At 42.3% G+C, this 27,927-nt stretch overlaps 1 protein-coding gene and 1 long non-coding RNA gene across 5 annotated transcripts; one reads left to right on the top strand and one right to left on the bottom strand.

The window, feature by feature from the left end:
• LOC148156294 (uncharacterized) lies at nucleotides 1–7,046 on the bottom strand. 2 transcript variants are annotated; one of them, XR_015764932.1, is made up of 3 exons: nucleotides 6,909–7,046; nucleotides 780–1,096; nucleotides 1–151 (listed from the first exon to the last, which is right to left on the bottom strand). It is a non-coding gene; the product is annotated as an uncharacterized LOC148156294 (long non-coding RNA). The 2 variants fall into 2 exon arrangements; XR_015764933.1 differs by having other exon boundaries at nucleotides 790–1,096.
• Nucleotides 915–26,448, top strand: atp8b1 (ATPase phospholipid transporting 8B1). 3 transcript variants are annotated; one of them, XM_015006425.2, is made up of 30 exons: nucleotides 915–1,052; nucleotides 10,578–10,769; nucleotides 10,975–11,072; nucleotides 12,316–12,429; nucleotides 14,259–14,357; nucleotides 14,475–14,536; nucleotides 14,612–14,684; nucleotides 14,894–14,964; nucleotides 15,373–15,455; nucleotides 16,307–16,465; nucleotides 16,573–16,661; nucleotides 17,018–17,208; nucleotides 17,283–17,367; nucleotides 17,440–17,563; nucleotides 17,787–17,830; nucleotides 18,080–18,236; nucleotides 18,311–18,502; nucleotides 19,688–19,800; nucleotides 19,868–20,032; nucleotides 20,107–20,218; nucleotides 20,290–20,365; nucleotides 20,660–20,792; nucleotides 20,992–21,114; nucleotides 21,227–21,383; nucleotides 21,449–21,672; nucleotides 22,030–22,113; nucleotides 23,159–23,404; nucleotides 24,057–24,195; nucleotides 24,288–24,418; nucleotides 25,320–26,448. In XM_015006425.2, exons 2-30 carry the CDS (start codon nucleotides 10,598–10,600, stop codon nucleotides 25,548–25,550), a joined length of 3,747 nt encoding a protein of 1,248 aa, XP_014861911.2. In that variant the 5' UTR covers nucleotides 915–1,052; nucleotides 10,578–10,597; the 3' UTR covers nucleotides 25,551–26,448. The 3 variants fall into 3 exon arrangements, with proteins under 3 accessions (XP_014861911.2, XP_087867346.1, XP_087867347.1); XM_088011220.1 differs by lacking the exon at nucleotides 915–1,052 and adding an exon at nucleotides 4,640–4,787; XM_088011221.1 differs by lacking the exon at nucleotides 915–1,052 and adding an exon at nucleotides 5,075–5,091.
• The last annotated feature ends 1,479 nt before the right edge of the window (nucleotides 26,449–27,927 follow it).

Genomic DNA, 27,927 nt, shown 5'->3' with positions numbered 1-27,927 from the left:
TTTGTATTATGACTGATTCAACTTGTGTTTAATGTTTAATGGAGATTATTAAAGATTAAATCTCAATGAATGCAGCTTATTTCTTAAAGACAAATATCAATGTGATCAGTGTTGTGTGGGAATGACGTCTCCTCCAGTCGACATGTTGGATCTATAGAAGAAAATAAACAGTCCTTTAGTACATTCTTGTGTCAAAACAGTTTCTCCAAAGAATATATTTGTTTGAGCTACAAAAGTTTAAAAAAATTGCTAGAAAAACTTTTTCTTCCAAAAATATATATATTTTTAAATAATTTAAAAAAACTCTTCAAACTCAAATTCCTTGTTTTTTCTCTAGAAAACTTTTTAAAAATTCCCTATTTTTTCTAGCAATTTTTTTCTGTCAAATGTTTACTTTTCAAACTCAGAAATGTCTTTTCTTTTTCATAAAAAATTTACATTTCAGGTGTTCAAACTCAGAAATGTCCTTTTTTTAAATTCTGAGATTAATTTGATCATTTCTGAGTTTTGTCTCAAAATTTCTGTTCTTTCTAGGAAATCTTTTTTTTTTACTTTTTAAACCCAGATTTTTTTTTCTAGAAAATTTCAGAGTTATTTGGCAGAAATGAATTTTTCCTGTTTTTCTATTTATATTATTTATGTCTTCTATTCGTATCTATTTATAAAGCGCTTTGTAACAAAACGTTTGGTCGCAGTAATTTGTGCTAAAAGATGAAAACATGAATCTTGTCTGACTCCGCCCACAGCCCAACACCTGGTCCAATTAAGAATCCAATTACCGCCTTTCACCTGCGCGTCACGTGACCGTTCCAGCGCCAGGTGAGGCCGCGGCTCCGCTGTTGTTTTCGGCCCGGAGGCGTCGGACCGGTCCGGCAGGTTTGTGCGGGACGCGGCAGGGGGAGGGCGGCGTGAATCAGGGCGGGGAGCCGCGGAGCCTCTGGAGCAGGAAGAGGAGCTGCGGCTCGTAACGAACATGGTTCGGTGACACAGCGGAACCAAACACCGAGCAGAACCGCCTTCCGAGCTTCACCAGAACTTCTACACATCGCGGGGTGAGTGTCTGTGTTTCCCTCCATGTTCTGATGTTTTGTTGAAGCTTAAAGATAAAAATAAAAACCCAGAATGAGGGAAGGTTCGGCGCTTCACCTGTAGGAACTCGGGTTCGACTCGGTTCTTATTTTAGCCTCAGTTACACATTTAATAACTTTATAAACCGGGTTCGGAACCGCCGGTGAAGCCTGGAAGTTCTGATCCAGTTCTGTCCGGGGATGGCTCATTATTCTGAGCCCCAAAGGTCAGAATAAAATATTTCTGTTAAAACGTGGAAACTCCAGTAAAACCAGTTGGTTTAACTGGATTGGTTCCGTTTCTGATCCTGAACCAGAACTCAACGTGTTGAATGAGCCGAACTAAACCCAGAAACCCCAGATGTTAAAGTTTTATCTGATAAATTCTTTAATTTCACATTAAAGCTACATTCTTGACATTTTTTAAAATAATTTTGTAAATTGAATTGAGTTCATATTAAATATTTTCCATTAGAGTGAAATGTTCCTTTACTTTCCATCCATCTTGATAACTTTAAGTGTTTAGTGGTGGAAAAATGTGCAGCTATAGTTTAAGAAATAAATGTATTTTTATATCTTGGCACAAGTTTTTATTTTTAAATCAAATCTGTGGCATCAGAAAGCGAATCGTTTTTTTTAATTAGTCATGTTTGTTTATATTAGCTGTAGATGATTTTCTATTTTTGGCAGCAATATTTGTTAAACAACAATGACTCAGTGAAAATATGAACCAGCGCAACAAGGCCATCGCTGTTTGTTCTTTTATTTGGTTACATGTCTGGAAAATTAATTGGAAGGAAAAACGTTGAACTTTTTTAAGCTTATTAAATTTATGTTGAACAAACTTAACATCGTGATTTCTGGTCAAAATGCTTTGAAATAACAGATTTAAAGAATCTGAACTTGTGAATATTTCAGAATTAAAGATGTAGAACTCCAGCATTTTTAAAGTTTGCCTTGGTGGAGAGTTTAAGTTTTTATTTAACCAGGTGTTATGAAGAGCAAATAATTCACAAAATCAACATGGCAGAGCGGGAAGAACGAGCAGAAACTTTTACAAACATCAGCAGCTCTGATAATGTCATAAAACAAATATTTAACCTGTAAACTCATTAATCGTCTTCAGTTTGGATACTTTAGTTCTCATCTGATCTGAAAGACCAAAAAATATTTAACAATCTTTTTTCATGCTTGTTTTGTAAGCGGGGTTCTGCAGGTCGGCTGTAGGTAGTAAATATCCTACTGGCAGTATGTAACTCTACATCTTCTGGTTTGAAAACAGGATTTCAGCAGATTGAAGACCAAACAAAACACTGATATGATCTTAACCCAGATATACAGATCTGTCAGTTTTTCCTCCTAAGATTTCTTGTTTTTAAAACTAAATTCTGGACAGTTTTCCTAACATTGTCATGTTATTTTGTCAGAAATGCTTTGAGACGACATTTTCCACCCTTATTAAAACTGTAAATATTGTAAAATTGTGCATATGTTTATTACTCTGCAGGTTTATGAAAGCATGATTCAAATCATGTAGTTTTTTTTTTTTTGATTTCTTAATTTAATTTCTATTATCAAAGCGACTAATTTTAAATTTTTCTTGTTTATTTAGCAGCTGTAGATGATTTTCCATTTTTGGCAGCGTGGACTGACTTCCATTACAGAAATATTTGTTAAACAGCGATGACTCTGAAAAAAACTGACCACAAATGACAACATGTCTGGAATTTGTTTTGTATTTTAACACGTGTGGAAAATTAATTGGAAGGAAAACATTTGTAGTGTATATTTCTAACAAAGTTCAGTGAATTACATGATTGCATTTAAATATTTACAGGTTTTCATCTAAATAACTTCAGATTTGTTCTGGACATTCAGGCAATAGTCAAATTTGTTTTTAAGTGGGCTTTGGTAGAGAGTTTATAAGTAGTCAATATCTTACCAATAATTGCATCCATTAGATCTCATCTGAGCTAATGGTTAATCTGAACCAGGAGACAGATTTTGCTTGTTTTGAAATCGGGGTTCTGTGTGAAGGTTGTGGGTAGTAAATATCCTACTGGCAGCTGGTAACTAGACATTTTCAGGTTTGAAAACGGGAATTAATTGTCGCTGAAGACAACAGACAGTCTAAGAAAATCCAAGACCAAACAAACTAACATTAATTTAAATGAGCTGTAGAGCTGTGAAAAAGTGTTTTCTCCTTTCAGATTTCTTCTACTTTTAGTTATTGTCAAACTTAAATGTTTCATAACATCAAACAAATGTTTTTAGGTGACCAAAAAAAATCTAAAGCAGCCTGTGGAAAAGTAATCACACCTTAAAAATAACTTGTTCTTCCTTTGGCACCATGTGACATCACTGAGGAGGAAACCTTTAAGTTCAAAGGTCAAGCACCTTTTAGATCAAGATTTGTTATCGCCATGTTGAAGAACCGGGTCAGAACCGGTTTGTATGGAATCGGTTCTGCCCAAAGCAACACGCTGACCCATTTAAACGATATTTAAATAAACTGTTGTTTAACTCTCCAGTCTGTATTTAACAGAACCCTGTTTAAAACGAGGAGCTGCTTTCTGATTGGCTGCTGGTTTCCATCCACTTCCTGATGAAAGACGTTCTTTCCTCTGGTACGGCAGCAAATTGGTGCCGAGTTTTTACTTGTTTTTAGGGGGTGAAGACTTTTCTTTACTGGAAAAACAAAGAACTGGTGGTAAATAAGTTCTGGTACCAGTTTAACATTGAAGCTGGTTTAGAGTGAAAGTGAAGTAAAACCAAACTTTAAAAAGAAAGTAGTTAATCACTGAGTAATTGTTCATAACGGGTGTGATTAGTTATTCACTCAGGCTCACACTGGTTCTGATAGGTTTTGGCCTTGAACAGCCTGTTATTCTGCATAAAATGCAAAACTTTGGACTATAAATTTCTGCTTATTAAATGACTGAACTACATTATTTTTGCCTCCTTTTTATCCATTTTTACAAGACTTTGAATTTAAAGACAATATACAAAAATATCTAATCAGAAATCTCACTACCTGCGTGTTGAAGACCTCTGCCTTTAATAAAAATCAGTTTTCTATTTCTGTGGACACCAAACCACAACATTGTAAGATATTGACTACGTATAACATCACAGCAGAAACCCATTTCAACAAATCTGAGCTGTATTTCTTTAAAAAGCAAATGTTAAAGTTTTTTGCCAGTTTGTTCCTAGTTATCTTCTTCGTCTCCATGGAAACTAAAGTAGTCGGTTGGTTTTCTGGTCAGTTTTTCACCTTAAGGCCGACCGGTCTTCTGAAAAACTGCTCGGCTGTTTTTAGACGTTTTATTGACTTCTGACCTCGCGCCTCCATTCGACAGCGATGTTGCTCCATAAACGAGCCTCCTCTCCAGGAGATTTTGTTTAGGGAAATGTTTGGCGTCTTTATGGAAAACTCCAAGATGGAGAATTTAAATCAGGAGCTGAGAGGCAAATGGAGCGACTGGTTGTCTGAGGTCAAGACGTCGCGGATGAACTGGTGAATTTTCTAGGTTTTCTGTGGAAAAAACCTCAGAATCTGAAGCTCCGCCCCGTTTCCAGTTTTAGTTTGAAGAAACTAATTTCTGCAGAGTCATTTTCATCCTGCTCGGTTTCACCTTAGAGATGTTTTCACATAAACAAAGCAGGAACTCGGCGTGAAAGCTGCACAAACAGAAACCAGAAGATCTGCTGGGCAACACGGTAAAAATGTTAAATATATTTACTAGAGGCAAAACGTTGGAACGCATCCAAAATTAGGATATAGTTAAATTTTCTTATTTCCTAAGGATTAATTCTTTGACAAACACGTTGATGGCATAAGGAAGTCAAATTAAAGCGAGTTATTTTATTTACTGTTTGTATTTGAGGCGCCGGCAGCTCATGTAAATAATCATTCAAATCCAGTTTCCCTGCACAGCAGCGGCCGGAGCTGCTGGTTCTGGTTCTGTTCTGGTTCTGATTGAGCCGACGCTCGCCGCCTTGCCTCGTTCTCTGGACTCCAGCTGTGAGTAAAACTCAGATTTAGACTCTGAATCTGAAGCTCGTTTTGGTCGTAACGTCGCGTTGCAGTTTCTCTTTGCTGAAACCGAAACACTGACCGGGTTTCCTCAGCGTTTTAAAAAATAACCAGAGTTTCAATAAATGCCTCCAATTAAATCATAATGATCCGTTGGTTTTGCTTATAAATTTGTAAAGTTGCAGCTCGGAGTTTAAAAAGAGAAACCGATCTGTTGCTGCACACTGCTGGTCAGCTGGGTGAAAGAAGGCTGATGTGATTCCTCTTTTTTAATTTTAATGAATTTTTGTTTTATAACAAAAGTTCAGGACAAATGTTAAATGTATTTCAGTTGTAGGGATTCAGGAGTGGGATGATACTTTGAGGAGTTAAAATTGTATTTTTCACTCTGAAGATGTATGAAAATAATTTACTAAACGAATATTAAGGTTTGATTTCCTTGGAGTTTCTCTGCAGGTTTGGCTGGAACTTCAGGTGGTTTAGGAAAATATACAGAAAAGATTTTGCACTTTTTCTTCCCATGGACTGGAATTTAAATATCGTCTTTCTGTGCTGTTTTTGTTTAATGTTTATTTTTGCGTTGCGTTTGGAGAAGTAAAAAAAGACAGTAAAATGAATTTGAAGTTAAATTTCTGTGTTCCATGATGGATTATTGAGGAACTTTAGTTTGGAAGCCGTTTTATGGACGGAAGCTTGAAAGAGTTTGTTTTGGTTTTTAATCTCCATTTTAAAAGAATAACGGAGTAAATTCATTAATTTCCTCGCCGTTGGCCGAACCGTGACCCCGTTAACCGGAGCGGCATGCGGGAAGACCGGAGCGGCATGCGGGAAGACCGGAGCGGCATGCGGGAAGACCGGAGCGGCATGCGGGAAGACCGGAGCGGCATGCGGGAAGACCGGAGCGGCATGCGGGAAGACCGGAGCGGGAAGACCGGAGCGGGAAGACCGGAGCGGGAAGACCGGAGCGGCGAGCGGGAAGACCGGAGCGGCATGCGGGAAGACCGGAGCGGCATGCGGGAAGACCGGAGCGGCATGCGGGAAGACCGGAGCGGGAAGACCGGAGCGGGAAGACCGGAGCGGGAAGACCGGAGCGGGAAGACCGGAGCGGGAAGACCGGAGCGGCGAGCGGGAAGACCGGAGCGGCATGCGGGAAGACCGGAGCGGCATGCGGGAAGACCGGAGCGGCATGCGGGAAGACCGGAGCGGCATGCGGGAAGACCGGAGCGGCATGCGGGAAGACCGGAGCGGCATGCGGGAAGACCGGAGCGGCCGGTCTTTACAGGAAACTCCAGGCTTTCTCTTCTGCTTCTCGTCCTTCAGGTTTTCTTTGGATCTGGGCTGATTTTTAGAAATTCATAAGCCTGTCACAATAAATCACATTATACATTGAACGATCCATATCATTTTAAAAGTCTCCAGTCTGGAGCTTTTGTCCCTTTTTCTTTTTTTCTTACAAACCATCAGTTTTATTATTTAAAATCTTTTACATTTTGAATGTTAAACTTGCATTATTGCTTGAAAATGTTCTTAAAGCAGCAGGTTTGTCATTTATCGCTGTAACGTAAGATTTATCGTAACTTTCCGACTTTTATCTGCTGTTTTTTCTTTATGTAAATGTTTTGGTTGAAGTCTAACTTTAAAGTTCGGTTTTGCGCTAATGCACCCAGAACTGGATGAAAAACGGAACCGACCCTCGGACAGATCAGGAGGCGTTCCGGAGAGTTTTCCTCTCTCCTGGTTTTTGCGTTCGTCGCTGCAGGAGGAAAACGCCTCGCCTGTTTTCTTCCCTCGACCCGTTTGCTCACCTGAGCCGCTCCGGCTGCGTCCGCTCGGGTTTCACTGTCGTCACCCAGGTATGCGCCGCGCCGCCCCTCCCTCGCCGCTGACGCCTGTTGCCACGGCGACGCCCCGAGCCAGACACCTAAACCCGTTCTGGGACTCGCCGTACGGCTGCTGCTGAATGGGTTTGTTTTTAGTTGAGTCTTTATTTTGATCAGGAACTGAAACGCGCCGCCTTCAGAGCCCCTCCTCCTCCTCATTGTGGTTTCTCTGTTTGAGGAGGAAACGTTTTCCCTCTAAAGATTCTCTTTGCATTCAAGGACAGATTCTGATAACGCAGCTCGTTGGGAGTAAATGACATATTTGTTCAATAAGATACAAACCTGGCAGTTTTGATTTCCAAACAGTTTCCTGCTGTGATGAAGCTCATTCAGACGCTTGGCAGCATTTTGTGCCGCCGGTTTAATGACGGAGTGTCAGGTGGGTTTGGTTTGGTTTGGACCTGAAATGTCGGCCATCTTGGATGCTCAGCCAATCTTTCACAGGTCGATTTCTGTATTCAAGTTAAATTTAACTGTTCTGGTGTATTTTGATCTTAAACATCTTGTTTTTATTGGCTGTTAATAGAAAATCACCAGAAATGAATCCTGAAAACTTCAGTCTGTGGAATGACTCCGTGTTTCTCTTGGTAAATCAACAGTTACTGCAGTAAATGAACTTTTTCTGTGATGATCTGATTAGAGATGCATCTGCAGCAGCTGATCTGGATGTTGTGGCTTCAGTCGGTGATCAGTTTTTCATGAATGCTCCTGTTTTTCTGTCCATTCAGCCCACATGAAACTCCAGCTCTGGTTTGTCCCTCTGATTTCCAGGAGCGATAAAAACATTTTGACTGTAAAACTTCCTGGTTTGCTCAAACACCTGCTGGCATCCAGGTGTTTGGTTACCTGCCGTTTCTGCTGGAGCTTTTTTCACTTCCTGGTTTGTTGATCTGATAAACGGCCTTCATGCCTTCAGGTCTCTGAAAGCATATTTGTCGTGGTGAAGGTGCGACCAGGGCTTTGTGTTCGGCTGCTTCCTTTGTTTGCATGACGACGCTGGTTTGGCTTTTCCCTGCAGCCCAACTGGACGGGTTCTTCTGGTCTGGATGGGTTCTCTGAATGTTGGTGGTCAGAAACGTCTGCAGCTTCGTTCTCATCCAGTCAGACGTTTTCAGGTTTTTGTCCTGTGGTTTCATGTTCAGACCTGCAGACTGAGTTCGTTCATTCACCTCCAGCAGCTCCTTCTGTCTGCTGACGCTTCAGATGTGAAAACGAACCCAGATTTAGATGTAGTTACCCGGAAACATCAGAATCTAAGGACCAAAACGTCCAGATGGATCCAGATTATTACAGAAATTAAAGAATAATTTATACAGGATGAATGATTTTCAATCATCCCCAGAGATTAGAAAGTTAAATGTAAAATGAATCTTTCATGTTTAACCCAAATCGGGTTTTAAAGTCTCTGAAAACAAAATTTCACGTCAAATTATCAGCAGAATGGAAATTGTTGCCCTCAGTTTAGATTATTTCTTAATATTTTTGAAGATATAAATTACAAATAAAATGACATTTAAAGCAATAAATAAATGATAAACGCTCAAAAGTTTAACATGATTAATTTTAATTAATTGGATCTTTCTGTTTAAACATTTATTTATTTTCTCTAAGTGTCATAAAGTCTTTAAATGTTGCTTAGAGTTGAACTTTTTTAATAAAATCAGTTCTGGAGCCTCAAAGTTCAGGTGTTTTTATCAGTTTGCTGGTTTGATACATGTAGCATGTCAGGCTAAGGACTGGGAATACTGGGAGACATGAGGATCTGAACACACAGCGTGCGTGTGTGAGAGTGAGGAAACCTGTGTGTGTGTGTGTGTGTGAGAGAGTGAGGAAATATGTGTGTGTGTGTGTGTGTAAACCTGGGTGTGTCTGGGATATTTACTCTCAGCTCCTCCGCTCTGGTTTTAAACCGACTTCCTGACTGGGAACGGCTAAAAATGTTGTTTCTGTTCGGTTCTCACCAGTTTGGGTTCTGGTTCCTGAATCAGGAATGTCTCATTCCTCCCATATAAACCAGTTTGGATTCCCTCGTCGTCTCTGTTGCGTCACACGGAAGCGTTGGGTTAAACCAGCTGCTGACGTGACCCAAAGCCTCTGAACGGTTCTGAGAGGAAACCATCTGCAGCCAGAGCCTCTCATGAACCCAGTAGAACGGTTTTAACTCTGATGGTAACAAACTGGTTCTACTGGTTCATTCCTGTTCTGTTGGGAACGTCTCGTTGGGAACGTCCCGCTCCGTTGGGAACGTCTCGTTGGGAACGTCCCGCTCCGTTGGGAACGTCTTGTTGGGAACGTCTCCTTGGGAACGTCCCGCCCCGTGGGGAACGTCCCGCCCCGTTGGGAACGTCTTATTGGGAACGTCTCCTTGGGAACGTCCCGCCCCGTGGGGAACGTCCCGCTCCGTTGGGAACGTCTTGTTGGGAACGTCCCGCTCCGTTGGGAACGTCTCCTTGGGAACGTCCCGCTCCGTTGGGAACGTCTTGTTGGGAACGTCCCGCTCCGTTGGGAACGTCTCCTTGGGAACGTCCCGCCCCGTGGGGAACGTCCCGCCCCGTGGGGAACGTCCCGCTCCGTTGGGAACGTCTTGTTGGGAACGTCCCGCTCCGTTGGGAACGTCTCGTGGGGAACGTCCCGCCCCATCGGGAACGTCCCGCCCCGTGGGGAACGTCCCGCCCCGTGGGGAACGTCCCGCCCCGTGGGGAACGTCCCGCCCCGTGGGGAACATCCCGCTCCGTTGGGAACGTCTTGTTGGGAACGTCCCGCTCCGTTGGGAACGTCTCGTTGGGAACGTCCCGCCCCGTGGGGAACGTCCCGCCCCGTGGGGAACGTCCCGCCCCGTGGGGAACGTCCCGCCCCGTGGGGAACGTCTCCTTGGGAACGTCCCGCCCCGTGGGGAACGTCCCGCCCCATCGGGAACGTCCCGCTCTGCGACGCTCCGATGGCGGACGATGTTTTCAGATCCTCCAGAAACACGAGTTCAGATCTGAGACGTCGGCCGACATCATAAATCTCCAACTCGTCATTCATTGGTTAAGTTGATGTTGTATGGAAACTGTTTTCTGTCCTCTTGATAATCAATAATCAATGTTTTGACACGAGAAGTATTTTTCAGCTGCAAATTCATCCTTTGCTTCAAATGATCAAAGTTCACTAAAGGAATTGATCAGATTAATGGCGACGTATCGATTTTTCAGATCGTTCACTAATTTGGTAATCGATTAATCGTTGGAGTGTAAAGATTCAAAGGCAGTTTGGGTGAAAAACATTTACAGCAGTAAATGACTGAAAAAGTATTTTAGACAATAAATTAATTTAAAATAGTTTTATTTGCATCTTAACATTTAAGTGGTTTAATAAAAATCTCCATTTTACTAAAATAATAGTTTGGAGCTCTAGAGATGTTTTTTTTTTTTTCTTTTGAAGGAATTTAATTGTTTTGCTTTTTTTTCTAATATTGTATAAAATAAACTGAAGTGTTTTAAGTGAAGAGTCATCAGAATGTGCCAATAATCGATCAGTAAACTAATCTGCAGCTCCGTTATCTGGTTTATGAATGTTCAGATGTTTCTTGAAGTCGTCCATCTTGTTTTTCAGGAAACGCGTGAGGCGCCAAGATGAGTCGGCGGCGAGCGAACACGCCGGCGCCGAACGACGAGGAGATGCCGTACAGCGACGACGAGACGGACGACGAGCTGGACGAAGACCTGGACGAAGAATCCGAGAGCGAAGCGGACGAGCCGCAGGAAGCGGATCGGCCCGCAGAGGCGGCGGCGGCGAGGGGCCCGGGTGAGACGAACCGGATCAGAACCGGATCAGGATCCGAGTCGCATGAATAAAACATGATCAGGATAAAGGCGTAATATGAAATGATTCTGAGAATGAAAGTATAATTTTATGAAAATAAAGCTGTAATATAACATTTCACCTTTTTATAGTTTTATTTCCTGAGGAAATGAGAACCACTGAACGTTTGAACAAACTTTGTTTTCAGAAATTGGCTGGAAGGTGAAGGCCAACGACAGAGCGTACCACCAGCTGCCCGAGTTCAAGAAGAAAGTCTTCCTGTGCTTTAAGAAGAGCCGATACTCTGTAAGTATCCGAGTTTCCACGGTTTTCTCCACCTGCTGCGGTGACAGCAGATCTTTCTGCTCCTGAAACCCGAGCGTCCGGATCGGCCGACGCGTTGGGCTCAGCGGGAGGCGGAGCAGCTGGACCAGGGGAAAATAAACATTTATTCTAGAACTAAATGAAACGATTCAAACCTTCAGGACGGAAATCATTTACTCTAGACAGGTTTCTGAGTGTGAGAAGTAAAATTTGACGATACAAACATTAAATTATGGTTATTGTCATAAGGATAAAAAACCTATTTATTGCTTCATTGTTTAACTGTTTGACCCAGAAATGCTGTTCTTCATATTTTAAATGCGTTTCTTCAGGAAGTTTGATTTACATCACATAAAAACTAAATTTAATCAGATTTTAAAGTATGGAAAGTAAAATATCCAATAATTTATCTAACATCATTAATTGAATTTTATTGAGACGAATCAAAATTGGAACATTTTCACATTAAATGATAAACGGTACGATAAATCCCCTTCTGGAGGAGGAGCAGAAGTTCTGGTTCCGGTAGAACCGGGTCGACTGGACCATCAGTCCCAGATCTTCAGGTTTTCCTAATCAGGGATCAAAGTTTGGTAGGAAGAATTTAAAGGACAAACGTCTGAACCAGAAATACGAGTGGGAAAGGTTTTAACACCTGGTGACGACGTATTCATCGTCTTTAGATTATCCAGGTGATTCCAGGTGATTCCAGGTGAGAAAAGACTAAAAGCTCCTCCAGTTGATTCTGGTTCTCAAACATTCAACCGACTCTGGATGATGGCGGCTTAGGAAGGTGTTCAGAACATTCTGGGTTCTGGTCGATTTGATCAGACCTGAGCTGAAGGTCCAACAGGTGGATTAGAAAGTTGGACAGAAATGCCTGGATGAGGGTTTTATTTCTCCGCTGTTCCTGTAAGCCTGGACATGATGATCATGTCCTCCGTCTCTAACGGGACACTGAACATCAGGCTGAGCTGTTCTGGTATCTGGTTCAGTCTGAAACCGGTTCTGGACCCCTGACTGAACCCAGTTAACTTTTAATGGGAGTCAACAGATGACAGAAGGTCATGATCCCAGGACGGGTCAGTGGACGGATCCTCTCGTCTGTCCCTTCGTCTCATCTGTGCCCTCGTCTGTCCCCTCGTCTCATCTGTGCCCTCATCTGTCCTCTCGTCTCGTCTGTCCCCTCTCCATTCATTTAATGACATTTTTCTCGTCTCTGCAGGGAAACGCCATCAAGACGTACAAATACAACGTCATCACCTTCCTGCCCCTGAACCTGTATGAGCAGTTTAAGAGGGTGGCCAACATCTACTTCCTGGCTCTGCTCATCCTGCAGGTCGGCGTCACTTCCTGGTTTGGTTTGTTCTCTGGTTTAGTTTCTCTGGTTTGGTTTCTCTGGTTTAGTTTCTCTGGTTTAGTTTCTCTGGTTTAGTTTCTCTGGTTTAGTTTCTCTGGTTTGGTTTGTTCTCTGGTTTAGTTTCTCTGGTTTAGTTTCTCTGGTTTGGTTTAGTTTCTCTGGTTTGGTTTAGTTTCTCTGGTTTGGTTTCTCTGGTTTAGTTTCTCTGGTTTGGTTTCTCTGGTTTGGTTTAGTTTCTCTGGTTTGGTTTCTCTGGTTTGGTTTCTCTGGTTTGGTTTAGTTTCTCTGGTTTAGTTTCTCTGGTTTGGTTTAGTTTCTCTGGTTTAGTTTCTCTGGTTTGGTTTAGTTTCTCTGGTTTAGTTTCTCTGGTTTGGTTTAGTTTCTCTGGTTTGGTTTCTCTGGTTTAGTTTAGTTTGTTCTCTGGTTTGGTTTAGTTTCTCTGGTTTAGTTTCTCTGGTTTAGTTTCTCTGGTTTAGTTTCTCTGGTTTGGTTTAGTTTCTCTGGTTTGGTTTCTCTGGTTTAGTTTAGTTTGTTCTCTGGTTTGGTTTAGTTTCTCTGGTTTAGTTTCTCTGGTTTGGTTTAGTTTCTCTGGTTTGGTTTCTCTGGTTTAGTTTAGTTTGTTCTCTGGTTTGGTTTAGTTTCTCTGGTTTAGTTTCTCTGGTTTAGTTTCTCTGGTTTAGTTTCTCTGGTTTGGTTTAGTTTCTCTGGTTTGGTTTCTCTGGTTTAGTTTAGTTTGTTCTCTGGTTTAGTTTAGTTTGTTCTCTGGTTTAGTTTCTCTGGTTTGGTTTGTTCTCTGGTTTAGTTTCTCTGGTTTAGTTTCTCTGGTTTAGTTTCTCTGGTTTGGTTTAGTTTCTCTGGTTTAGTTTCTCTGGTTTAGTTTCTCTGGTTTAGTTTCTCTGGTTTGGTTTCTCTGGTTTAGTTTAGTTTGTTCTCTGGTTTGGTTTAGTTTCTCTGGTTTAGTTTCTCTGGTTTAGTTTCTCTGGTTTGGTTTCTCTGGTTTAGTTTCTCTGGTTTGGTTTCTCTGGTTTAGTTTAGTTTGTTCTCTGGTTTGGTTTGTTCTCTGGTTTGGTTTCTCTGGTTTGGTTTCTCTGGTTTGGTTTCTCTGGTTTAGTTTAGTTTGTTCTCTGGTTTGGTTTCTCTGGTTTGGTTTCTCTGGTTTGGTTTAACTGGTTTGGTTTAACTGGTTTAGTTTAGTTTGTTCTCTGGTTTGGTTTAACTGGTTTGGTTTAACTGGTTTGGTTTAACTGGTTTAGTTTAGTTTGTTCTCTGGTTTGGTTTCTCTGGTTTGGTTTAACTGGTTTGGTTTAACTGGTTTAGTTTAGTTTGTTCTCTGGTTTGGTTTAACTGGTTTGGTTTAACTGGTTTGGTTTAACTGGTTTAGTTTAGTTTGTTCTCTGGTTTGGTTTAACTGGTTTGGTTTAACTGGTTTAGTTTAGTTTGTTCTCTGGTTTGGTTTCTCTGGTTTGGTTTAACTGGTTTGGTTTAACTGGTTTAGTTTAGTTTGTTCTCTGGTTTGGTTTAACTGGTTTAGTTTAGTTTGTTCTCTGGTTTGGTTTAACTGGTTTGGTTTCTCTGGTTTGTTCTTTGGTTTAGTTTAGTTTCTCTGGTTTGGTTTAGTTTCTCTGGTTTGGTTTGGTCTCTGGTTTGGTTTAGTTCACTGGTTTGGTTTGGTCTCTGGTTTGGTTTAGTTCACTGGTTTGGTCTCTGGTTTGGTTTAGTTTCTCTGGGTTTAGTTTCTCTGGCTTAGTTTCTCTGGGTTTAGTTTGTTCTGCAGGACTGAAGTAGTAACTGGTTCTTCTCGGTCTCAGATCATCCCGGACATCTCCACGCTCCCCTGGTACACCACTCTGATTCCTCTGGTCATCGTTTTGGGAATCACTGCGATCAAAGACCTGGTTGACGACCTGGTGAGGCGGCCATGTTGGATCCGCAGACTTTAGCTGCTTTCTGACGCGTTTAAAACGGATAAATGAAGCAAAATGCTGGTTGGACTGTGCTGGACTTCAGTCTCTGTTGTCCTTCAGGCGCGTCACAGGATGGACAAGGAAGTCAACAACAGGAAGTGTGAAGTTTTGCTGGATGGACGGTCAGATCAGGTTTCAGTTCATGATTATTTTGCTCTTTATTGCATGAAAAGCTGAATATTGTGTTTTTCCTTCAGGTTTAAGGAATCGAAGTGGATGGACGTCCAGGTTGGAGACGTCGTCCGCATGAAGAAAAACGACTTTATTCCCGTATGATTGGTTTTATTTGCTCTTTTAAAAATTATTCTTCAAATTCATCATTTTGTCCCTTAAATTTGAGCTACAACATGTTAATATTTTGTTTGTGTTACTGGCATATAACACACAACGGGAAATTTAAGATGAAGATGGTTTATGTATTTCATTGAGCAGATCCTCTGATGTTTACTCTCCTCCTGCATGTTTCCTGTTTCCTTCAGGCCGACATCCTGCTGCTGTCCAGCTCCGAGCCCAACAGCTTGTGTTACGTAGAAACCGCCGAGCTGGACGGGTAAGAGCTTCTCAAACAAACCCATTTTTAATATTACAGGATTTATTCTAGAAATTCAAACCGGTATTTTCCCAGCAGGATCATCTGATTGGTGCCGTTTTATTTGTTCCTGATTGCTGAGTCGACTCATGACTCGGCAGTAAAGTGTAAATCTAACAGCTGGAGTTTCTTCATGTTTATCTTAACATTACAAGCTGAGTTTAAACAAAGTTTCTAACAGGAAATTCATCCGTGACATCGGACCAAAACAAACTTCTGATCAGAAACTTTTAACATTTTGCTGTCAACATGCTGAGAAGTTTTACTTTCTGCTTTTTAAAGTCTGTAACTTTGGATGCAGCTCTGGTTCAGTCGGCTCCGATTTCTCAGGAAATGTTAGAAATAATTCAGATATTAATCATTTTGCAGAGAAACCAACCTGAAGTTTAAGATGGGGCTCCGAGTGACGGACCAGAGGCTGCAGGAGGAGCGAGCTCTGGCCCAGTTCAACGGTAAACTGGTCTCTGGACCCTCATGGTCCAGAGACCATGAGGGTCCAGAGACCATGAGGGTTTATCTAACCAACAATGTTTTACAGTGTTAATACAGACGTTCTGCAGCACTGCATCAAAATGAACCAGAGTTTTATGTATAAATTGTTCATGTGGGTGAAAAAATCATCTGGAAAATGTTTTGGATTATAAAGAGGATAAAATATATGGAGATAAATTGGGGCCACAGTTTGTTTTTTTGTTTAAATGTAGCTTTCAGTGTGACGGTGTCAAATAATTTAGATTTTCATGGAGCTAAATTTGGGCCATAAAGTTTGTCTGAGTTCTTTTAAAACTAAAAACTATTTTTACATTTTGAAAATACAAAATAAAACTTTGTTCAGTTTTTTTTCCTTATATTTTTCAAATTTCTTTCAGATTTTTTGTCATTGAAACATTTTTGTCCGTTTCAAAATTATTTCTGTTCTGTTTGAAATATTTCAGTGAAATATATACTTCTTTTGTTTGTTGTTGCTTATTAGTTTTAATTGGCTACTTAAATTTAAACCTGGATTATGTGACATCATGAACTGGAAATGATAAAAACTGAAATTTTAATTTTTGTTTTTACACATTTTTTCAGTTTTTCTAACTTTTTGTTTCATCTGCCAATCAGGGCTGAGTTTCCTGATTCTCTGAATTATTAAACTGATCATTTTAATGTAGTGAAACTTTTAGGAAACAAAAGTCAAAGAAATAAATGGGAATAAATAAACGCAGCATTAATTATTTTGCACTAGCCCCTTAACTGTCTAAATGAAATGTTAATGGTATTTTAGTCACTTGTTTAGTTCCCTATCATCTGATTGCAGCTCTGATCGAATGTGAGGAACCAAACAACCGGCTGGACAAGTTTACGGGGACGATGCTGTGGGACGGCGAGCGGTACCCTCTGGAGCTGGACAACATGCTGCTGCGAGGATGCAAAATCCGAAACACCGACTTCTGCCACGGCCTGGTCATCTTCGCAGGTCTCTGCCGTTTAATGGTTTTCCTTTCTTTGAAATGTAGTTTAAAATAAATAAGCATTAACTCATGAAGTGGTTTAGAGATGATTGGTGCCTGGGGTCTGTTGTAGGAGCCGATACCAAGATCATGAGGAACGGCGGCAAAACCAGGTTCAAGAGGACCAAGATAGACGAGCTGATGAACTACATGGTTTACACGGTGAGACGGACGTCAGCTTTAAACTAGGGTTTCTGTTACTTTTTTATATTTCAGTATAAAAAAGTAAGTGGGTTATTTACTTCTGACATTTTCTTTTCTCAGAGTTCTGACTTTATTTCTCAAAACTTTGAATTTTATTTTTTAATTGAACATAAGAATATTTGGTTATTTATTTGATGTGACTCGATGCAGAATTAAGTTTCTTAGGGAAAAAAAGTAAATTTATTTTTATTGTTGGCCCTGATGTTGTTCCGTATTTGACACCCAGACAGTGTGATGCAGCAGGAACAGGGCTGCTTGCTGTGGCGCCCCCTGTGGCCAGCAGCTGCTGAAGGCGTTGTGTTTCCTCTGTGCAGATCTTCGCTCTGCTCATCCTGGTGTCGGCCGGACTCGCCATCGGTCACTCCTTCTGGTACCAGGACATCGGAACCACCTCCTGGTACCTGAACGACGGCAAAGACCAAACCGTCGCCTACAGAGGCTTCCTCAGCTTCTGGGGCTACATCATCGTCCTCAACACCATGGTGCCCATTTCCCTCTACGTCAGGTCAGGATCGGCTGCAGACATTAAATTAGCATCAGTTTGTCTGTTGGTTAAAGTAACACCGTTATGTTTTACAGTGTGGAGGTGATTCGTCTGGGCCAGAGTAAATTCATCAACTGGGACCTGCAGATGTATTATTCAGAGAAAGACACACCAGCTAAGGTACCAAACGACCGATGGTCAAACTTTCCTGAGACTCGGAACTTTTTCCATCTCGGCTCCTTCCTGTTTCAGGCCCGAACGACGACCCTGAACGAGCAGCTGGGGCAGATCCAGTACATCTTCTCCGACAAAACGGGAACTTTGACGCAGAACATCATGCAGTTCAAGAAGTGCACCATCGCCGGGCGGAGCTACGGTGAATATGAGCCGCTTCAGAAACCCTGAACGAATCAGAGCTGGAGATGAAATGAAAATACTTTTAATATTCTCAGTTTATGGCTAAAGTTGAGGCTGACGCTGTACATCTTGGTAAACCTGAAACTATGAGACATTTTTATTTCTGACATATTTTCCTTGAAGTAAAAAGGAAACGATGAAAACATGGAGAACTAAAATGTGTTTTTGTCTCTTCCTGTCAGGAGGCCCAACCACGTCTGAAGGAGTAGCTCTGGACAAAATAAAGGTACGAGTCGATTCGATAAACCATCAGAGAAGGTTCATCTGATCCAAACACATTTAATGATAAACTATCTGACTTTTACCAGGTTTGAAATGTAAATGATGGATTTATACCAATAAATCAAACCACGTCTGGATGAAACGTGCAGATTCCACCATATTATGATGAAAACCTCAGATAAAATGTTTCATGTTTTGACTATAATTTATGGACAATATACCAAAACGCCTCCTTGTCTGTCCTGCCTGCCAGCCGGTGGACTGGACCTGGAACCGCCACGCTGACAGGAAGTTCCAGTTTGTTGACCACTTCCTGGTCGCCAACATCAAATCCAAGAAGGACAAAGATGCTCTGGAGTTTTTCAAGCTTCTGTCGCTGTGCCACACGGTCATGGTGGAGAGCAACGAGGGTAAATGAATGACTTGGAGACACCTGAAGGTTTAAAGCAGAAACTCCAGCTGATCTCATTCCTCTTGTTCCAAGGAGGCGAGTTGGTGTATCAGGCTGCGTCTCCTGATGAGGGCGCTCTCGTGACGGCAGCCAGGAACTTCGGCTTCGTGTTTCTGTCGCGCACCCAGGACACCATCACCATCTCTGAGATGGGCCAGGAGGCGACCTACGAGATGCTGGCCCTGCTCGACTTCAACTCTGACCGCAAGCGCATGTCGATCATCCGTAAGGCCGAACACCAGCTAACGTTAGCATAGCAGCCCAGAATAAATAGCGTTAGCATAGCAGCCCAGAATAAATAACGTTAGCATAGCAGCCCAGAATAAATAACGTTAGCATAGCAGCCCAGAATAAATAACGTTAGCATAGCAGCCCAGAATAAATGACGTCGGCGTAGCGGCCAGCTAACGTTAGCATAGCGGCCAGCTAACGTTAGCATAGCGGCCAGCTAACGTTAGCATAGCAGCCCAGAATAAATAATGTTAGCATAGCAGCCCAGAATAAATAGCGTTAGCATAGCAGCCCAGAATAAATAGCGTTAGCATAGCAGCCCAGAATAAATAGCGTTAGCATAGCAGCCCAGAATAAATAGCGTTAGCATAGCAACCCAGAATAAATAGCGTTGGCATAGCAGCCCAGAATAAATAACGTTGGCATAGCAGCCCAGAATAAATAACGTTGGCATAGCAGCCCAGAATAAATAGCGTTAGCATAGCGGCCCAGAATAAATAACGTTGGCATAGCGGCCCAGAATAAATGACGTTGGCATAGCAGCCAGCTAACGTTAGCATAGCGGCCCAGAATAAATGACGTTGGCATAGCGGCCCAGAATAAATAACGTTGGCATAGCGGCCCAGAATAAATGACGTTGGCATAGCAGCCAGCTAACGTTAGCATAGCGGCCCAGAATAAATGACGTTGGCATAGCGGCCCAGAATAAATGACGTTAGCATAGCGGCCCAGAATAAATGACGTTAGCATAGCGGCCCAGAATAAATGACGTTGGCATAGCGGCCAGCTAACGTTAGCATAGCAGCCCAGAATAAATGACGTTGGCATAGCGGCCAGCTAACGTTAGCATAGCAGCCCAGAATAAACCCTGCTGATCGGACTCAGCACTGCGTCACATGAAGATCGGATCCTGCAGCATGTCGGCTCCTTTTCCAACCCATCAGTAGATGAAGGCTGTCTGATCCGTTTGCATGCAGAGTCCGGTTCTGTTGAGGTCACATCAGTCTTGGTTCAGCTGAAGTGAAAAGCAGGAAGTGGACTACAGAGCAGTGCATTCTGGGTAGAAACAACCAAAACAAAGGGAGAGTTGACCAAACACTGTTTCATGTTGGATGCTAACATTACGTTTCTCGTTCATTAGAAGCAGAAGTGTTTGAATTTAACTCGTCTCGTTTCCAGTGAAGTTTCCTGACGGACGGATCCGTCTGTACTGCAAAGGCGCCGATACGGTCATCTACGAGCGGCTGTCCCCAAACACCCGACACAAGGAAACCACCCAGACCGCGTTGGACGTGAGTCTCTGCTCCTCTTCAGAGACGTGAACAGGACAGGAAGGACAGGATGCGTTTTGTCTTGCAGATCTTTGCCAATGAGACGTTGAGGACGCTCTGCCTGTGTTACAAGGACATAAGCGCCAGCGAGTTTGAGGCTTGGTCCCGCAGACACAAAGAGGCCCAGCTGAACATGGTGGACAGGGAAGCCGCCCTGGACAGAGTCTATGAGGACATCGAGAAGAACCTGATGGTTGGTGGGAAACACAAACTAGCATCAGCTTCTGTAATCCAGCTCTGCTGATTGGTGGCGTTTGCTTCCTGCAGCTGATTGGAGCAACAGCCATTGAGGATAAACTTCAGGATGGCGTTCCAGAGACCATCGCCAACCTGGCCAAGGCTGGCATCAAAATCTGGGTCCTGACCGGCGATAAGAAAGGTGCCTTCCCCTTCAGACTGTAGAGCAGGCAGGAAATGATCCGATGAAGTCTGAAAGTTTCTTTCCTTCAGAAACGGCAGAAAACATCGGATACTCATGTCAGCTGCTGACGGACAAGATGCAGATCCACTATGGAGAGGATGTCAAGTGAGTCTGAACAGGTTCTGCCAATCAGAATCTGAGATGCTCAGTGCTGCCACCAGCAGAGGGCGCTGCTAGCTAAACGGCTAGTTGGCCCTAAATAATCATAAACATTAGTTCTGCTAACGCGCTATACCAATATAGCAATTAGCAGAAGTGTGTTGGTTAGCACCATGCTAATACAGGCAGATAAATGCTAACAAATGATCCAAGGCCTGAGAGCAAATCTAAGATTCACCAGGATACATCTGTAATATTCAGCTTTAATCTGAGACTTTCATATTTTTAAAACGTTTGCAGTGGGAAGCTGCTGGCCCGTCAAGCTGCCAGGAGAAATGAAGCTCCATCACATCGACTTGGCAAAAAGAAACCGGATGAGCCTTTCTTCCCTGGAACCATCAACAACGCTCTGATCATCACTGGAGGATGGCTGGTTAGACTCTCTCTCTCTCACAGCAGCCTTGGAAAATGACCAAAGCTCTGCTGGCAGTTGTTAAGACGATCTTTCTGTTGGAGAAGTTAAAGTTTTAAAATCGATAGTCGTTAAAATATCCTGCAGGATCTGGAAGGAACCTTTACCTCCTGGTCAGTGCTGTCGGTTTCATGACTGATTAGGATGTTTGTCCTCGTAGAACGAGATTCTTTATGAGAAGAAGAAGAAACGCCGCCGGCTGCGTCTTCGCCGCTTGGGAAGGAGACAAACTCCGAGCAACCCTCAGGACCCGATGAACGACCAGGAGAAGGAAATGAGACAAGTGAGAGCAGCATGCAGAGCCACTAGAGGGAGCTGCTGCACCGCAGCCTGAGAGCAGCTCCAGGTCGGCGGCGGCCATCTTGGAACAACGTGTCGAACTTTTTGTCCCGCAGGTCGACTTCGTGAACATGGCCTGTGAGTGCGAGGCGGTGATCTGCTGCCGCGTCACGCCCAAGCAGAAGGCCAACGTCGTGAGTCTGGTGAAGAAGTACAAGAAGGCCGTGACGCTGTCCATCGGAGACGGAGCGAACGACGTCAACATGATCAAAAGTAAGGAAGCAGATGACCTCTGACCTTTAAACCCCGACCTGACCCATGGTCCTCTGTCCCTCCAGCCGCCGACATCGGAGTGGGCATCAGCGGTCAGGAGGGGATGCAGGCCGTCATGTCCAGCGACTACGCCTTCGCCCAGTTCTCCTACCTGCAGCGCCTCCTGCTGGTGCACGGCCGCTGGTCCTACATCAGGATGTGCAAGTTCCTCCGTTTCTTCTTCTTCAAGAACTTCGCCTTCACTCTGGTCCATTTCTGGTACTCCTTTTTCAACGGATACTCCTCTCAGGTCAGCAGCGCTGCACGGTCCGATACGCTCCGACAGAGTGACCTTTGACCTCTAAGGCTGTATTCACACCAGCCCTGTTTAGTTCACTTTAATCAAACTGTAGTTTGTTTGTCTAGAACGTCTGGTTCATTTGGGGAGGTGGGAATGAAAATCTAATAAAAAAAATCTACATTGTATGTAGAAGGACGTTGTGCTCAGTGTCTTCAGAGGTTTTTATGTAGTTTTCTTCCGTAGTTCTTGGCGCAGCGCCCCCACAGGCCAGGAGGGGAACAGGATTTTAATTAGTTTGGATCATTTGACATGGTCTCCATTCTGCTGAGCGCCGTGAGGATGACTGAACCTGTGTTGTCTCTGCAGACGGCCTATGAGGACTGGTTCATCACGCTCTACAACCTGGCCTACAGCAGCCTGCCGGTCCTGCTGGTCGGACTCCTGGACCAGGTACAAACTGGTTCCTCTGGATGTCTGAGGTTTTATTTCACTCGTTTCCAGTCGAGCTGCCCTGCAGGTTCCTGAGGGGAAACATGTCAGCTGATTGGAAATACTGGGATGTGGTGGTTGGTTGGTCATTTGAAATGGTTTTATTTTGTGAATCAGAAACTTTAAAATTTGGAGAAACTGCTGAGTTTTTTGGTTTTTCATGACAGTTTAGTTTCATTTTGTTGTGACTTTTTGTTTGTATATTTCAGTTAATTTTAAAGTGGGTTTGCTAGTTTTTATTTATTAAATGTTTTTTATTCGTGTTGGTAGTAGCTTTTTAGTTTCATACTTTAGTTAATTTTTAGGCGCAGAACTCAAAGTGTTATACATGAATTGGATAATTCTCATCAAAAGACGCCATTTTGAATTATTGTTGAACAACAAACTGATTCTGGTGTTTGACAACTTTTTCTGTCGCCATTTTCTGGACTAGCATAGCATAGCATAGTGTAGCATAATGTAGCGTAGCATAGCATAGTGTAACATAGCGTAGCATAGCGTAGCATAACATAGCGTAGCGTAGCGTAGCATAACATAGTGTAACATAGCCAACAGGAGGATTATAGAGCAACATAATTTGCAAACAGCTGACATAAACTGCTTTTATGGGGAAAATTTATTTTCTATCAGTTTTGAAAACAAAGTCTAAACTAATACTAAACATTTAACTAATAAAAACAGCAAGACACTCTAGAAACTAAATAAAATGAACAAAATCACAATGAAATAAAATTAAACTACAATGAAAAACCCAAAACTATTAAAATGAACAGGCATGCCTCCTACTGTCCACCAGGTGGAGCTGCTGCACTCTCTTCTCTTGTAATTTTCTTTCCAAATGAACAGAATTAAAAGCTAAAACCTCTGAAAGTCTCAGTAAATATCAGTATAAATCAGTTTAACTGATTTACTTTGTCTTATATCAGAATCAGGTGTTTTGTTTAGAAGTTGACCTTATTTAGGGACAAACTCAGTGAAATGTGTTTCCTGATGTTTGTTCCTGCAGGACGTGAACGACGAGCTCAGCCTGAAGGTCCCGACGCTGTATCTGCCCGGCCAGCAGGGGTCGCTGTTCAACTACAAGAACTTCTTCATCAGCTTGTTCCACGGCATCTTCGTGTCGCTCATCATCTTCTTCATCCCGTACGGAGCGTTCCTGCAGACCATGGGGCAGGACGGCGAGGCGCCCTCCGACTACCAGTCCTTCGCCGTGGTTACAGCCTCGTCGCTCATCTTCATCGTCAACCTGCAGGTCAGAACAGGAAAGTAACGAGTCGCCTGACTGAGGATGAAGTCGTTCAGCAACAGGCTCAGTAGCTGAGTAGTCATGATGATATCTGAACAAAATCATTAAAAAACAGAATAAAGTCCTAATATTAGAACTCCTGCACTGAAAATAATAAAAGCTTTCAGTTTATTTCAGAGTGAAACATGGACTGATGTTCTGGTCATATTAGATCTGGATTCATTATTGGAGCTTTTTCTCATTAAAACCACTTTTATTTCTTATAATTTATGATCTTCTTCTGGTAATATTCCAAAAAGAAATATTTATTTTCTGCTGATGTGATTTTATTCTCCTAATATCAACCAAAAGAGCCAAAACAGATTTATTGACTTATTTCAGGAAGCTGGGAGGCTTTGGCTGAGATTCCAGCTCTGATACAGAGTCACAGAGTCACTAGTTACATTAAGTTGAGCTTAAATGTTCGATCATTTGACCAGTTACTCAGAACCTGAGGCGACTTTTTACCAAATACTGTTTTACTCTTCAGTCATTTCTAGTACGGCTCATTTTACTTTAACTTGATCAAGTTTTTCTCCTCTGACTTGATTAGAATAGTGTTTTTGGTAAATGAGTTGCAGTTCCAGCTACTAACCACCAGGGGTTCTGACCCGTCCAGATCTCTCTGGACACGTCGTACTGGACCTTCGTCAGCTGCTTCGCCGTTCTGGGCAGCATCGCCATTTACTTCGGCATCATGTTTGACATCCACAGCGCCGGGATCCACGTCATCTTCCCCTCCGTCTTCACCTTCACAGGTCGGCTCTCTGGGCGTTTAGTCGGCGTCACTGGAGCCGCGTAGCAGAGTAACATGTTGAACTGTGTGTGTGTGTGTGTGTGTGTGCTGCAGGCGCGGCGCCCAACGCCCTGCGGCAGCCCTACCTGTGGCTGACCATCATCCTGACGGTGGGGATCAGCCTGCTGCCCGTCATCTGCATCCAGTTCCTCCATAAAACCATCTGGCCGTCTGTGGGAGACAAGGTGAGAAACTCACCACGTCTTGAAGCTCAACCTGAGCGGAAACACTGCAGCTCACCCAGAGTGGCCTGTTTATAAATGTGACGCCACAAAACCACCAACCAGTCCAAGAGTTTTCACTTATTTACAGATTCTGAAAATATGGATTTGAATCTTTTTCAGTCATGAAAAATTTATCTCAGAAATTTTTTAGAAAATTTTTTTTAAACTTCAAGTAGTTAAAAAATTTGTGAGAAAAAAACTTTTTCAGATTAATCTGATAAATTTCCATGTTTTTACTGGAAAATTTCTGAGATGAATCTTAATTGCCTGGTTTTTCTCTCGCATAGTTTTGGCTTTTGGGGCTCAGAAATGTCCTTGTATGTAAAAAATAAAAATAATTTGAGCTGTAAAAGTCACATTTTCACATTAACATTTCTAGAAAAAACATGGAAATTTCTGACTTTTGTCAAAAATTTTCTACTTTCCAAACAGAAATTTCCACTTTTTATCTCTGGAAAATTTCTGTGATTAATCTAAAAATAATTTTTTTTCTCTCTCAAATTTCTGACTTTGGGGATCAGAAAACTCTTTAATTCTAGGAAATTTCTGAAAGTTTATCTCAGATGTTGTTTTTCTGTCTACATTGTAATTCATCACTGTGACGTTTTTAAAAACTGTAATGGAAACGTTTCTCACATCATGAGTCATGTGACCGGATGTTACTACTGGCAGAAACAACAAAGACGACAAACAGGAAGTGGACGGAGTGTGATGCATGTTGCTGTTTTAATAACTTCTTCTCATGTGATTTTAACTGTTTATTTAATGGAAACTCTGATCTGCTTTTGTTTTGCATTTCCTCTCATCCTGTGGAAACTGTCCGCTGACTGTTTGATTTATCGGTTCTGTTTGCCGCCTGCAGGTCCAGAGGAACAAGAGTAAATACCTGCAGCAGGCGGAGGAGGAGAGGAAAAGGAGGAGCCAGGACGAGCCCTCAGCCTTCGTGAGAAACCGAGCTTCCCGCCGCTCCGCCTACGCCTTCTCGCACACGCCCGGCTACGCCAACCTCATCTCGAGCGGCCAGAGCATCCGGCGGCGCGCGACGGCGCACGGCGGCGCCCAGGAGAGGAGGCGGCGGCCGGAGGTCGTCTGATCGGACGGCCAAGCGGAGCGAAGCTGCGGCCGGAGGATTTTATTTCTGCGGATGAGCCAGACAGGAAGTGACGGAGGAATCCCTCCCGGTCGGGCTTCGCTCCGAACTGATGACTTGAAAACACTCACCGAAGAGACGGCCGCCGCTGCCGGGGGTCAGAGGTCACCCGCGTGACTCACAATGTCGTTTAACTCAGGATTATTTTTAAATAGAGACTTATTTTTAGCAAGATGGCCGCCAGCGACTGACTGAAGCGGTTAGCGTTAGCGGCGTAGCCTAGCATCCACTGAGCACCTGGAGGAAACCAGCAGCTGCGTCGTTCTGCTGGTTCTGTCCGCTGGGCCAGAACCGGTCCTTCACCAGAACCTGCAGCATAAAATCTGATCTTATTCCGTTTTATTCTGGTGGAGGTGGGATGTAAACTACTGTAAGGCGTTTGGTAGGAAGTTTTTCTGTCATGTAAAAAATAAGTGAGCTGAAACAGTTTGTAATCATCTGGAGGAGCTTCGTCCTCCTGAAGGGACTTTTAACCCGTTTCTCCTGATTATCCTTCATGTTTTACAGCTTCTCTGTGAATTTCTTCAGGATTTTATTAAATGAACTCTGATGCTTCTCTTAGTCTTTGGTGAACATTTTAATTTTCAGCGTTTCTTAACTTTAATCACGTTCTTGTTGGAGGGAATGTGGATTCTGTCTCTGTGTCTCATGTTTACTTGGCTGAGATGTTTCTGTTTTCCAGATTCTGGGACATTTTAATCCAAACGGACGTTTCAGGTTCCGACTTGCTGGATCCTCCTCATGTTGGTGGAGACGTGAACGGAGGGTCGATCTGCTGCAGCTTCTTTATGTGATGCCGTTTTATCCTGTGGTTGTTAATAAAAGCCATTTAGCAACCTGAGTGACGTTTCATTTGGATTCAGGAAGTTGCTGAAGGTTAAAGTTCAAATTATTCCTAAAAATAATGAAAAGGTCTGGACACTTATTTATTTTACTGTAATCTGATTTCATTAAAGGTTTACATTTGTGCAGCTTGACTGTATTCTGGGTGTATTTGACATTTATTATAAAGGAATTCAATAAGAATTATTTGTGTCCCTTAAGGAGCTCCGTAGATAATTTTTTAGAATAAAAATACAGAAATTTATTTTCTTGTCAATGATTTTCATTAGAAGGGGACATTTTAGTTTGAATAACGTCAAAAGGGGAAAAACCCCTAAGCTGAACAGCACCAACTGTATGGAAGGTAAAAAGTGCCCCACGTTTTCCTCAGCTCATTTCTGTTGACATGAATTATTCCACCTGCAGAGGGCAGTAGAGAGCAGTGGTTAAAGCTTTGGAGGTTAAATAAGTGCAGAGTAAAGAATAAAACTTATTTTCACGCATCGACTTGGTTTCTGCCACGCTAACTCTGTTAGACATCAGTGTTTCTTTTTGTTAAATCTATCATAGATGAGGCATTTAAAGATGTTTTATCATGTTTCCTAATGACATTAAGATCACTAACATGTTGTATCTGATACTTTATCCACTCAGTAACTTCACTGAATGATGAGCTTTTAACCAAAAATTCAGTTTAATTTCATCAGTTTCATATCTCTGCCTAAAACCTGATCTGGAAAACTGTTTCTTTCACCTGATTTTATTTTATAGTTTTATTTAAATGAATTATTTTCATTTTGATCCAACAAACCAAAACTTCCTCATTAGTTTAAATTTGGGTCATTTTTAAAGATTAAATGGTTGATGCTTTGATCAGCTTCAGTCTTGGTTGGTTTTATGATTTATTCATCAAACTTAATGAGACATTTTACAGTTTTACAGTTTGTAATGCAGTTTTTTCTTGCTGGTTTTTCCTGCTTGTATAAACTGGGTCTATTATATTTTCTTCATCTGTCACAGCAGAGCAGAATCTCCTGTAAATGTTTGAACGTTTCCTCACCGGTTTGACTCAGATCTCATTCAGCTGTTCAGTCTCTGTTTTATGCTCAGTAACAAAGAGGAATCACCTGTTTCTGACCGTTAGAAGGTAAAAAGATCAGCATGAACTAAAGTATCTGTTTAAAACTGTCACTGAAATCCTCAGTTTGCAGTCAGAGCAATGATTGTGTTGCTCTTTGCCAGCAGGAAGGAGGAGGAGACACTGAATCATTAGAGGGTCATTATTTTACTGCAACAGCTTTTATTTTATTTCTTCTCTGGTTTTATTGTTGGTTTATATTTAAAGTAACTTTAAAATAGTCCAGCTGAAAACTGGAGTTTTTACTGTTTTCCAGCTTTCAGAATAAAAAAATATCAGAGCATTGATGGAATTTAAATCAAAATATTTCTGATTCTGATCCAGTTGTTGTGAAAACAGGACAAACTTTCCTCAACACCA

Source organism: Poecilia mexicana, unplaced genomic scaffold, assembly GCF_051168715.1.
Source record: "Poecilia mexicana isolate PSO_F unplaced genomic scaffold, ASM5116871v1 scaffold_12, whole genome shotgun sequence".
Taxonomy (NCBI): Eukaryota; Metazoa; Chordata; class Actinopteri; order Cyprinodontiformes; family Poeciliidae; genus Poecilia; species Poecilia mexicana.
The sequence above is the reverse complement of the archived record's forward strand: the minus strand, read 5'-3'. Positions and strand labels throughout refer to the sequence as shown.

Coding starts and splice junctions, on each gene's coding strand:
- atp8b1 (XM_015006425.2), top strand. CDS start 10,598: ATGAGTCGGCGGCGAGCGAACACGCCGGCGCCGAACGACGAGGAGATG. Junction 21,384..21,448: donor CGACGTCAACATGATCAAAA/GTAAGGAAGCAG, acceptor CTGTCCCTCCAG/CCGCCGACATCGGAGTGGGC. Junction 21,673..22,029: donor TCAACGGATACTCCTCTCAG/GTCAGCAGCGCT, acceptor TTGTCTCTGCAG/ACGGCCTATGAGGACTGGTT.